This window comes from Gigantopelta aegis, chromosome 8, assembly GCF_016097555.1.
Source record: "Gigantopelta aegis isolate Gae_Host chromosome 8, Gae_host_genome, whole genome shotgun sequence".
NCBI lineage: Eukaryota > Metazoa > Mollusca > Gastropoda > Neomphalida > Peltospiridae > Gigantopelta > Gigantopelta aegis.
In genome coordinates this window covers 73,352,281-73,365,859 of record NC_054706.1, presented here as the reverse complement: position 1 = coordinate 73,365,859, position 13,579 = coordinate 73,352,281, and the positions used below count along the sequence as shown (strand labels likewise).

The 13,579-nt window shown below is 36.2% G+C and overlaps 1 protein-coding gene across 2 annotated transcripts in view; it reads left to right on the top strand.

Moving 5' to 3' along the window:
* Window positions 1-13,355, top strand: part of LOC121378928 (WD repeat-containing protein 90-like) — a 79,931-nt gene extending 66,576 nt beyond the window's left edge. Inside the window, exons 33-42 of one of the 2 annotated variants that reach the window (XM_041507318.1) lie at window positions 2,520-2,664; window positions 3,536-3,735; window positions 4,502-4,591; window positions 6,884-7,003; window positions 7,858-8,095; window positions 8,640-8,770; window positions 9,155-9,328; window positions 9,815-9,937; window positions 10,878-10,962; window positions 11,931-13,355. In XM_041507318.1, coding sequence (XP_041363252.1) covers window positions 2,520-2,664; window positions 3,536-3,735; window positions 4,502-4,591; window positions 6,884-7,003; window positions 7,858-8,095; window positions 8,640-8,770; window positions 9,155-9,328; window positions 9,815-9,937; window positions 10,878-10,962; window positions 11,931-12,085 — 1,461 coding nt within the window. In that variant the 3' untranslated portion in view covers window positions 12,086-13,355. Of the gene's footprint in view, window positions 1-2,519; window positions 2,665-3,535; window positions 3,736-4,501; window positions 4,592-6,883; window positions 7,004-7,857; window positions 8,096-8,639; window positions 8,771-9,154; window positions 9,329-9,814; window positions 9,938-10,877; window positions 10,963-11,583; window positions 11,795-11,930 lie in introns of those variants that run through there. The other variant, XM_041507319.1, reaches the window with a different exon arrangement.
* Window positions 13,356-13,579: the final 224 nt, after the last annotated feature.

Below are 13,579 nucleotides of genomic sequence, written 5' to 3'. Positions count from 1 at the left end.
CTTTCTTGGGTGCGCCTGTGTCTACACTGATGGTCAATCCGGACCTGTCAGATCGGGGTAGAGGTTCCAGGCGTTATCCCTCGACTGCGTGGGCGGAACCTTTTGTTCAGGGTCCGATGGTTTCGGGGCGGACTCGGGGCCAGAAGAAGAATGGCGAATGGCGACCAATTCTAAACCTGAAGCCGCTGAATTCTTACGTCGTTATTCCATCTATGAAGATGGAGACGGTTCAGTCTGTTCGCACTTTGCTTCAGGTGGGGGAATGGGCGGCGTCCATCGATTTGAAGGACGCTTACCTGCATGTTCCAATCCATCGGGATTTTTGGAAGTACTTGCAGTTCCTCTACGACGGCAGAGCTTACGAGTTTCAAGTTCTGCCGTTCGGATTGGCCACAAGCCCTCACATCTTTACTCGGGTAGTAAAGGCAGTGGTGGGGCGTGTACATCTGTTGGGTATACGGATGCACAATTACCTGGACGATTGGTTAATTCCTGCGGCGTCACAGACGGCATGTCTCGTGGGCGTGGAGTTCGTGATCGACATGATTCTCCGATTGGGGTTTATGCGGGCTTTGAAATTCTATTTGGAACGTACTAGAAATCTCCGGCAAAACACTAAGAGACTGTTTATCTCTTTCACACGCCAACCGGGAGACATTACGAAGAATGCTTTGTCGAGATGGATTGCTGCAACCATCAAACTGGCATATGAGAAGGCGGGTGATCATGTTCTGCGGAATTTCTCCGTTCGACCTCAGGAGATTTGGGCGATTTCTGCTTCCCTTAATTTCCATGATTTTTTGGACATTTTCAAGGTCATGAGTGCGGGGTTTTGGAAAAGTCGACACACGTTTGACCGGTTTTATTTCCGTGATATGGCTGTTGGTCCGGACGGAACTCGGCGGATTCAATGAGTCATTGCAGGGCAGCAAGTCATTTCGGTGCGCAAGTGGGCGACCCTTATTTCATCCAGTCGCTAGCGGCAGTCTTTCTGGGAGATAGTTCTCCACCTCCTGTTTGGAGAGTGGTGGGTGGATGGTTGACTATCTGGGGCAGTTGAGTGTCTTTTACCATTACTTGGTGTGCGGGTTTCCTCACCTTGTTAACTTGGTTTACTTTTAATTGGGGTTGTAGTTCTTCATTTTCAAAGTTACTTTGACATTTTATACCTCGTATGATGTGGGTTGCTTTTCACTGTATCATTACTTGAGACGAACACTACTGGTTGAATGGGTAAGTCCTCCTTGTTTTCTTACCTCCTCCCTTTAATGTTAAATTCTCGTGCTTTAACGGTGTTATATCACCTCTGTTATAGCCCTGTTGTTGTGCTAGTACGGTAAGTTGAATAAGACTATGAGAAAATTTGTTTCTAATTTTCATTATTATTCATACTTACCTAGTACTAGTACAACAACCGTTACCTCCCACCTGCCCCGAGGGAGGTCTTTTTTGATTCAGTCATTCCAGACTTTGAATCGATAACGAGGATATACGGTCTACCCATGCATGGGTGTAGGTTATACATCCGGCAAGGGGAGATAATTATGCAGTGGAGGTTATAACTCAGGGTCGTATAGCATTGTTGTTGTGCTAGTACTAGGTAAGTATGAATAATGAAAATTAGAAACAAATTTTCTAATTATCATCAAAAAACCATCTGTAAATGTATCCTTTGTTTAACTGTACAATATATCAATTCCTGGGGTACTTTGAAGACAATGGGTTAACGAGTCTGAAAGGGTTAATGTCAGTTTAATGGCTGGTTGTTTGTCCTTTGAGGTCTCTCTCAAATGAATTGGTCATTAATTCTGTAACAAATGTGGTGATATATTTGTAAAACATCCAATCTGTCATGTTCTTTAATTTTAAACTTAACCAAGATTGAAAATATTTCAATGAATATTCAAGCCAGTATCTTTGGCACAGTTAAATCATGACCAGTGTACTGGTGTCATCTGTCCTCATTGGGTAAAGGTGAGAATATGAAAAAATTATCAATTTTAAAATTTAACAATTACAATAAATGATAAAACAGTTGTTAAAATACAAATATCACAGTTATAAAGTATAAAATTAGTTCTGAACAGATGTTCTCACCTGAGGTGCTTGCATCGCAGGATCGAACCACCTCGGTGGGTTCATTCAACTGATTGGGGTTTTTTCTCGTTCCATCTAGTGCACCATAACTGGTCAGCGGCCATGGTATGTGCTTTCCTGTCTGGGGGAAAGTGTATATAAAATATCACGAGCTGCTAATTGGAAAAATGTACATCCAGTAACCAATGTGCTCTAGGTGTGTCATTAAACCAAACAAACTTCAACTGAACAGATGTTCTTTTCTTATTTTGACATCAATTCTGACATCAGTATAAAAATCCAACAGTACAAAATTCAAAATACATTGTAAAGAGCTGTGTTAAATAAAAAAATAACATAATATTTCTAAAATTTTGAAATAAAACCTGGTGTGTTTTAAAAAGTGTTTAGTTAATTCTGTGTTGATTTTGACGTGGTTTCAGGGAGCTGGTCAGGTGGACTTCACCTCTCTTGTGTTTGCCGGAGACAGTACGATGTACGCAGCCACAAACCACGGCCGCGTCTCCGCCTGGGATACCAGATGTAACACGTGTTTCATGCACTGGGAGGCAGACTCAACAGAAATAGGTGATACTCATATTCTGTTAGACTAATTTCAATTTCTATTTGGCTGCATGAAGTCTGAAAATGTTTTTCAGTACTTGTCGTCATGTCATAAAATTTGTATTTTGCATTCCATTTCTCCCTGTACACCCTTGCTAATATTTTTCAGAATTAGGCTGCATTGTGACAGCTGGTTTCATCTCATTATGATTCCAAATTTCAGGCTTCTGCCCATGGTAATCAGAGCTTTTTGGGCTGGCTGGAATTTTGAAAGTTGTGTCGACCACTGTTGCTGCTGATTAGCTGCCGATCACCACTTGCACTATTTCTGTATGTCAGCACAATAAAGTCGTGAATTCCACTTTTTTTAACAAAGATGAACTTCACCAATATGCCTCAGTATGTTATTTCCACCACTTAAAATATCTTGGCAGAACCCTAAAAAAAAAAATGTGTTTAATGACAGCACATTGATTAATTAATCATCGGCTATTGGATGTCAAACATTTACTGCACATAGTTTTCAGAGAAAACCTGCAACATTTTTTAATTAGCAGCAACAAATATTTTATATGCATTTCCTTCAGCCTTTGATATATACAGTCTTGTGGCACTGGTTGGGATGGGAAAAACACAATCAGAATATGGATCCACCGAGGTGGTTTTGTCCTTTGACCCATGCCCCGTGCTTATAAAACATTTGAGTCTCGAGACTCTTAATAGAGTGATGTTTTAACGTCATGGCAACGCCATACAATTTGTATATGTGTGATGTTATTAAAGATTGAGCCTGGACTCTAAAAGTTTTATAAGCATGGGCCCAGAACTCTGAACTAACTGTAGATTAGTATGTGCCGAGATGTCATAAAACATTCCTTTCCTTGTGACCATGCAGGTCAGTTGGTGAGCTGTGGAAACCGACTGCTGACGGGCAGTGTAGGACAGAACGTCCGCCTGTGGTCCACGGTCGGCGTGGGCGAGATGAGACTCCCCGGGGAGAACAACAGCATACGAGTGGGAGGCCTCACCATGGAGGATGAAATGACCTTGGATGGAGCCATTTGTTCCGTTTCATTCGATGACTGTCTGGAAATGGTAAATTGATTTCTATTTTAATTTATCATTTTTAATTGGTGTTTTAGAATAAAACAATTTTTTTTAATTCTTCTACTCCATTTCTTTCATTTTATCTCGATTTTGACTCTTCATGCCGGTCCTTGTCTCCAACCACAACCTTTTTTAATTTAGGAGAGTTTGTATGCAGTAAATACATTTTTTTTCAGTTACTGTTTGCTGTGGTGGAAAAAAAAACATGTATGCAGGCTTTCCTGTAATTGTAAGAGGAAGAGGTCAAAGTCAGTTGATTAGCAAATGTGGATTTTCAGAAATAAAACCGGTTTTGTTTTGTGATAAAAACAAGTCAGTCTAGGATGATGGTTTTCACACCCATCACCACAATGGGTACATTCATTTCATTTCAACTTATTTTCTTGCTTATATCCAATTAACGTTCAAGCACACTGTCCTGGGCACAGAGCTTAGCTCTCTGGGCTGTCTGTTCAGGACAGTGAGTTAATTGTTAGTGGTTAGTTGCTAGTGAGAGAGAGAAGAGGGTGTTAAAACTTGTTCTGGGAGGGAGCCAGTACCAGGCTGTGAAAACAGTACCTACCAGTGTTACATCCGATGGCTTAACCACAACACCCCCGAGGCCGGTACAGGTTTTAAAGTTGCAGTTATAGTGTTAGTCAATGCCCTCATTTTCCTCTTTAACGGGATGAACATGACTTGATATTCGACTCCATAGATGATTGTACGTTTCGTTCCATCTGATTTCTGAGACTTATAGTAAATATTTTCTCAGGGCATAGTTGGAACGAGTGCTGGTACACTGTGGTACATCAACTGGTCAGAGAGGACGAGTGTGCGTCTTGTGTCTGGACACATGAACAAGGTGAGATTTTAATTATTATTACCCATAGGGTTAAAAATATTTTGGTATATTGTAACAAAATGTGGACGTTTAGTATTTGTTAATGTTGTTTGATGACGAAGTCTCCATTACTGGCCTTCACGGTTATTTGACAGACCGCAGACTAGCGGCTCAGATAGTTTTTCAAAGAAAATATTGCAATATTCTGTGTCATTACTCTTACTATTTAAGAAATATTATAGAATTTTTATGTAATCGAATGATGTATCAGTCACTACCTGTCGAAGCTGTGAAAATAGCACAGTTTTATTTGCATGGAATCTGCCATGTTTGAACTTTACATATGAATGATTTTCAGCCTGTTGCTATTTTAATTAGTTTGTAAACGGACTATTGTTTAGATAATTTAGGATATTATTTAAATATGCTAGTGTATAGTAGTTATTAGAAAAATAGTGGTTTCCTTAAATATTAATTTATTGTATTTATTAATTCTAATTTCCGGCATTTACGACTTAGTGCTATTTTTAACTTGACATTATTTGTGTTATATAGTATGCACTCTTTATAACCTGACCTTCTTTACCATATATGGAATATTCCTATTTTTATCCGACCTTCTTGCCCAAATAAGGGGTTGGTACGGGGTATAAAAAGCGCAACGTCATGACAGTTGGGGTTCAGTCTCTCGGACCATACAGATTGTAAAGAAATAAAAACTAGAGCTCCAAAGGTAACAGAAAATAAAGAAATACTGAAATATTATCACACAGATACAGCACATACACACAGAACAGATAAAGAAAAAGTATTTAAAGATTACAGATTTTCACAGCGTTAGGTTCACGTTAAAGTTACGTCCCTCTCCTTGACATAGTGACGGATGACAAACTAAGTAACGGGGTAGGATAAAACTTAGAATTGTGTAAATAACTATTTAAATAAGTATAAATAAATGAACTATATAAAGTATTAGAAAGTTTATTAATGAAATCACAATTTAATTCTAAATACTAAATTGATGTATTTTATGTAGTTAATATATAGACTATATTTTGACTATTATACTGCTGTTGTTAATATTATTAATTATTTACAAGAAAACATTTCTTGAGTTTAACTCTACCTGACTTTGTTCTTCTTTCATTTAATTTCTTCATATTACAGGACAGTTACTGTAATAATTACTTTATATTTATCTTGCACTTTGTGCGCCTCCCATCTACCAATTTGAGAATACATTTCTCCATTTTATTAAATTATTTTCTGTTGACAACCTGTGTTGTGAATTAAGGCCACTGTAAGTAAACACATTAAAGAGATATAGTACATGATAGAAATATAGATATTAGAGTAGAGAGGTAATGTGCAGGAAAGAAATCTAGATTAGAGAAGAGAAGTAATGTACAGGAAAGAGATACAGATTAGAGAAGGGAAGTAATGTACAGGAAAGAGATACAGATTAAAGATATATAGTACAGGAAAGGGACAAATAATATACAGAATAAAGAGAGTACAGATATTGGGGAAAGAGTTTATAAGTTACAGTGGCCACCGCTCAACACGAATTACACAACACCAGGTATATCACCACAGTCGCATAACAAGAATGTGGGGTTTTTGTCACAATATATGATACATATGTGGGACGTAACATTTCAAACGTCACACAGTAACGTCATCTATTGGTGCACTACAACCTTGCAGGAATATCTACCAAACGAGCTCAGTGATATAAATTAAGATTGGTTATGAGTAATAAATGGGATATTAAACTTGCTACCATTTCATATAATGTTTATGCTAAAGCTTGTGAAAATTGAAAATTATTTCACTAAGTACATAAATATGATACGAAATGGAAGCTTGTTTAATATCCGATAATTATTCAGTATATGTTATGGTAAGTAGTAGTTTCCACCTACACAGTATACCTATTTAATTAGTAAAACTAAAACTGGAGTTACACTGTTTCTAAAAATTACAACTACCCTATCATTATTTGTTAACAGGTATCAAAATAAGTCAAGAACGGTCATTCAGATTTGCAAAATCTTGTTTTAAAAATCAGCATCATGCCAGAATCGGTATAATGAGAACAAAGGTAGGAGTGTCTGTGAAGGACTTTCAATAGTAAAGTTAATTGAATAACTTTATAAGTTTATCCTAACTTCAAGTTTGTGTACATTATTCTGATTTCTATGCCTGGTTAAACTATTTATTTAACAACATGTTAAAATAAACTACTATCTAAATTGATTTTATGAAGAATGATCTGAGATATTAAATATTGATCTTCATATAATCTGACAGGTAAATGGTCTGACCTTGACCTCTGGTGGACTGTTGTCGTCGTGTGCCGATGATGGGAGTGTTCGGGTGTGGTCAGTGCATGACAGAGAACAAACTCTACAGTTCCAAGTCGTTGATCAGGTAAACATATGTTTAATGTAGCCGTGTGGTTAATTTATTATGGATTTTGGCTAGGACTGGTTGTAGAAAATATCGCTTTGTGAATATGGCTACTTTTATTCATGTTGGACATTTCTATACCACATCCTCCCCATATAACATTTTGTCAGGACTGCCAAACAAACACACACATACACACACACACACACACACACACACACACACACACACACACACACACACACACACACCACTTTAACTATTACCCTGATATAATTTGACCATTATGTTGTTTTTTCTATTTGTATTTTTGATTTCTTTCTTTAGTGTAGTCCTTGAGTGGACATATTTAATTTATTAATAATAATGGTTCATGGTTTTGAAAATCCCCATAATATTTTTAATGTTTATTAAAAGATTGTTGAATGGCCCCTATTTTATTTAAAGCAGTTTTTAGAATTCCACTTGAAGACAAAAGCAACATTTAAGAATAATTGCTGCATCTGGCTGCATCATTACAAATTATATTTAACCCTGTTTTAAAAAAAATTGAAATCACTCCTGATTTTAAAATGAAGTAGGAGTTTCTTGTAGTTTACAAAAGAAGTTGAGCGTGACATAATGGTTTACAAAATAAATGGCTGGGGAAAAAGTCACAGCAACTTTTATGAATGAACGATTTCCAGAAAACAATACCTATAGCAATACAAATTAAATTAATTTTCCTTTCGCAATGAGTTATCGAAGGGATATCTGATTCTGATAAAACTTCACATATAGAAATAGGATCATGAAACTATGCTTGAATTTACAGCATTTCTGATGGCTTGTTATCAAAAACTTTATAATCCACGTGTTTATTTTCTTCTGTCCAGGCTTGTACGTGTATATCGTTTGCCCCGGACCAGCCTGCACCACATGAGTCAGTGGTGAGTAGCTCCGAGTCTGAAGTGATATTATCTCACAGGAGGAGAGACAGCAAACTAGTGCCGTACATCGCGGCTGGTTACAGCGACGGAACGGTGCGCATGTTCGACGTCAACAAGGCCGAGATGGTACTCAAGATGCACCCTCACGCTGTTGCCGTGACAGCGGTGTCGTTTTCATCAGATGGTACGAGTCTGTAGATAATATAGATTTCTTTATTGTCTCATTCCTCGATACATGGGATGTTCTCTGCTCTAGAGCACATTTTATTGTTACAGTGAGTCTACTCAAAGCAAAACAACAAACCTATTATTTAAATGAAACATGTTTTATGGGTGTCATTGTTAACAGTACATGTTGAACTAATAACAAAAACAATTTTATGTGAATTAATTCACTATGCGTTTTCCCATTGATTGATTTCTGTCAAAATCACACCATACACGGGTCAGTTTAATTTAACTCGTGTATTTTTATATTGATGTTGATCATCACTTCATTTATGCATTTACCGTAGTTTGACACCCAATAGGCGATGTATTTTTCATGCTGGATTGTCGTTAAACATTCATTCATTCATTAGTCTAAACTGTGATTAATACGAAAGAATAAACCAAAATATTCTTACAGCTAAGGTTTTAAAGATAACCTTTGGGGTATGTACAGTCTTTATATGTTTGTGTACACCTACAACGATATGTATCATTTCTTTATAACACGTGACCTTCAGGTCGCATGATTCTGTCGGGTGGTAGTGATGGTCTGATTGCGGTCAGCAGCCCGACCACGGGGATGACTGTCAGAGTGGTCGGTGATCACAAGGGAGCAGTCATTACTAACATTGATGTCACATTTAGACAGGTAACAAATAAATGGTGTCCTTGGTTTTAAATATTGGTACCTGATAACAATAAATAAATAAAAATAAATAATTAAATATATAAAGGGTTTTTTTAATCATTGTGTAACAAACTATATTGCTACATCTGTTTTATATTGGTACTTAGATTTAAGACGTTCATGTTTATGATTTTTGGTGAATGTTAGGTATAGATTTACCCCATTTGCAATATTTTTACTGAGTTAATTTTGGCTATTGTTAATTAACAACTTTTTGGGGATGTAGGGTTGGGAGAGAATATTTTGTTTTCTCACCAAAACCCCCCAGTAATTCTGTTTATTAAGACTTGTAATAACGATGTGTTGCATTAGTATGGTTACATAGTAAACTGACTGTTGTTGCAGGATCAAGATTTTGGAATCAGTGCTCCTTTGTTGTGGTTGGCTTGTAGTGCTGACCGCAGGGTCAGTGTGTGGTCTGCTGATTGGTCGACCGATTTCTGTGAACTTGTTGATTGGTTGACCTTTCCTGCTCCAGCATTTGCACCGGATGGCTCCATTTTAGAGAAACATGATAAGGTAGGGCTGTTGTGTCATGTTTGTTAAACCCACTAATTGCTGTCCATTTGTTTTTGTTTTTTTCCTTTTATATAACAAAATGGGGATGGAGAAAGCAAGTTAACATAACTACTAGAGTACATTGATTTATTAATCATCGGCTATTGGATGTCAAACATTTGGCAATTGTTACAGTCTTCAAAGGAAATGTGCTACATGTTTTTCATGTACTTTCCCACAGACAAGACAGTATATATCATGACCTTTGATTATACCAGTCACCGGGCACTGGTTGGGACGGGGGGAAAATCCAATCAGAGAAGATTTGATCCTACGACTCCAGGTACCTCAGGTAATTGTTATGCCAACTGATAGTTGATCTTTCCCTGGGAGAGAGGAAGAATATCTTTAAACAGCATTATTTTCCCGTTCATTTTTTAATGCCATAACTTACCATGGCAGTTCTTACAAATATGAATGTAAGCTAATAATCACTGTATTTTTCAGAGCCAGTACAGTACGCTGCCACCTAGTCTGGCTAAATTCTCAACCAGTGAGCCGGACATCATCGTCTACACTGGCTACGGCATGAATAAATGTCTTCAATTTTACAGTCTCTCCCAAAGAAAGGTATAGTAATAAAAAACAGGCTGTTAGTGCAGTTTGACAGAAAATATGAAACTCAAATATTCAAGGTGTGAACATTTCTTGCATAGCAATAACTGCTATAATCATTTGACACTGCATTATTTAATAGTTTAGGTTGTTTATTAAATCATATTTCACACAGTAAAGTATATTAAGTGTCTTCATGATATGTAATATTATAGTACACATGCAACTACAGAAGCCTCACCATTAAATGCTGTATTTAAGTAGCAGAAAAAAAAATGTGGGTCTTAAAAAGTACATGGGTAATTATGGTACTCCAATCCAGCATTTTGAAAATATTGGGCCTCATGCTTATAAAACTTTTGAGTCAAGACTAGTATCTGTCTTGTGTGTTAACATCATTAATGATTTTAGACCCTAAAGTTTTATATGCACAGGCTCTGGAGGTTTTTCCATCTCTGAAGGTAGTACTAAACCTAATAACTTCCGGCGTCAAAGTTTGAGGTGCACCAAACTTTTGATGGAGCCTTTAATACCACAAGTCCTGCGATTGGTGATAGATATGAGTCTGTTTGTTGTAAAAAAAAGAAAAGAAATTAGTTTCATCTGTGCAAAAAATGTATGCAATTTTATTTCATTTAGTACCACTGTGTCAAGTAACCTTGTACTTGAAACAAGTCTGGGGTACCTGTAAAAAAAAAGTACTCAGATTTTGTGCGGAACTAGGGTAGTTGTAGACATGAAATGAGCAGCTTAACCCCCATTTTTGTCTGATTTACTATAAGGATGAGGGGTGGTAGTATTTATATCCATGGTGTATATGTCGATTGATACGCAGATAGGAGTTTTAGCCACATATGTTACTATTGTCATCTATAGGATTTGATTTGGTGGTATACACCCTGAAGTAGTGTTTTATCTAACCTGAAATAGATTCTGAATGTCTATTTTATTTCAGGTTGTAAGAACCACGTCTCTCACCCAGTGGACGCTGTCACTCGATCTAGCCAAGAATACAACACTTATTGCAATGGGTGCAAGCGGTAAGTTTGTTTGATCATCTTTTCCAAGAACATTTCCTTAGTTTTTGTGAATTTCATTTTTAGTATTGATGAAGGCACAACAAATAAAATATTTTGTGATTTTTCTTTGAATCATTAATTAAGATTTCTAGAATATGACTAAGACTAATATTTGAAATGCTATCAGGATGTTTGTTTAAAATTTTCAGTCTTTTAAAATGTGATGAGTGGAAAATTTCATGGGTCAAAATTATTTATTAGAATGGGGGGGGGGGTCTGTATTTTCAGAGTTTGTTAAAATTTATGGAATACCACCAAGGAAGTTTCCAGGAGTTTATGTGTCACAATGGTTTATCACAATGTTCTTTATATTCAGAGAGACTGTTAAAACTCATGGAATACTTTGAGGGAAGTTTCCAGGATTTCATGGGTCACAATAATTTATCACAATATTCTGTATTTTCAGAGACTGTTGAAACTGATGGAATACTCAGAGGGAAGTTTCCAGGATTTCATGTGTCACAATGATTTATCACAATGTTCTTTATTTTCAGAGAGACTTGAAACTCATGGAATACTTTGAGGGAAGTTTCCAGGATTTCATGGGTCACAATGATTTATCACAATATTCTGTATTTTCAGAGAGACTGTTGAAACTGATGGAATACTCCGAGGGAAGTTTCTAGGATCTCATGTGTCACAATGATTTATCACAATGTTCTTTATTTTCAGAGAGACTGTTGAAACTCATGGAATACTTTGAGGGAAGTTTTCAGGATTTCATGGGTCACAATGATTTATCACAATGTTCTTTATTTTCAGAGAGACTGTTGAAATTGATGGAATACTCCGAGGGAAGTTTCTAGGATCTCATGTGTCACAATGTTCTTTATTTTCAGAGAGACTGTTGAAACTCATGGAATACTTTGAGGGAAGTTTTCAGGATTTCATGGGTCACAATAATTTATCACAATGTTCTTTATTTTCAGAGAGACTGTTGAAACTAATGGAATACTCAGAGGGAAGTTTCCAGGATTTCATGGGTCACAATGATTCTGTGAACATTGTCAAGTTTTCCGAGGACAGCAAACTTCTCTTTACTGCTTCCTACTCAGAAATATTTGTCTGGGAAGTACAAGTGTAGTGACAGTGAAAAACTTACTGCAGTACATCATGATTGCTTTTCGAGTCGATGAAGAACTTATTGCAGTACATCAACAAATAAGAGACCAAGGGATGTTTAACAGAAGCAGTAGCAAGTCTCCTTAGGTTAAGATACATGTTGAAATGGGATTTTGACTTAAATGATTTTACGCAGGGCTCGAACTTAATGATGGCACCGACAGGAGTTTGGGGCTTTACTGTTTGCAGTTTTTTGACGCTAAATGAAAATGATTGGGGTCAGGGGAGGGGATAATTCTCACTTTTTAAGTTATGGTTTATTTGCTGCAGAAATTACAGGTTTAAAATTGCAGTAGGTGAGCATTATGCAAAAATATTTTTAATTACTGTAGGTAGCAAATCATTCCATCTGAGCCATGTTTATAACAATCATCCTTTATGGACCGTTAGGTGACCATGGAGACATCTTGACTGTAGGATTCTTGATTTTAGACATCTTGACTGTAGGATTCTTGATTTTTGACATCTTGACTGTAGGTTTCTTGGTTTTAGACATCTTGACACTATTTTTCTTGATTTTTACTGTATACTTTTGTTTTAGAAAGTCCCTATCGAAGCAACTGAAACTGGGGCTTCCGATAACCTAGGTCAAATTATACAAATGTTCAGATATTTAGTCATTTAAATTATAGTATATAATTTATAGCGAATTACAAAACACTTATCTCTTCACTGCCATATCAGTGTGCTGAATAACATATATTTAATTAACTTTTTTTAAATGTATATAGCACAATATTTTGTCATAACCTATTTTTATTATTATTATGGATCTATAAGCAACTCACTGAACAAAAGTAATAGATATTGAACAGTTCAATTCAGTCTGGCACTCTGGATGCGTTTCCACAAAATTGGAGAAACCATTGATGTTACAGTGCATGCAACTATTCTCCGTCCATATTTATGCATGATAATGAATTATAAAGTGTCTTCTTTTTTCTGATTGTAGCTTTGTCACATTAATAAAATATAGTTAAAAATCAGTTTCATCATTTCAAACTGTCATCTAGTAAATAGTTTTTATTAAACATAATTTTGAGGTTTTTAAAAAACAAGTTGTGTATCAGCTGTCAACACTAAACACAACAAACATTTAAAGACCTTGAAATTGATGACTCATTTCAAATGTTTTTATACAAGAAAATGCAGTTGGCATATTTTAGCAAATATTGTGATACTGATAATATGATGTATTAAATTTATATTGAAATAAATTATTTTGTACATTATAAGATAGCTTTTTGTTATTATATTTAGAGCAACAGTCTTATGCACCGTTTATTTTACATCATGGATACCTTGGTTATCAAAATTAAAAGTTTATATCCAACCATGTTCATTTTACTCCCTGAGAACACTCAAATTGGACATAAAATGCATACTTAATTGACTATGTAAATGCATGACCTAACAGACAACCCCTATACTACCTGTGTATGAAGCATTCAAGTCG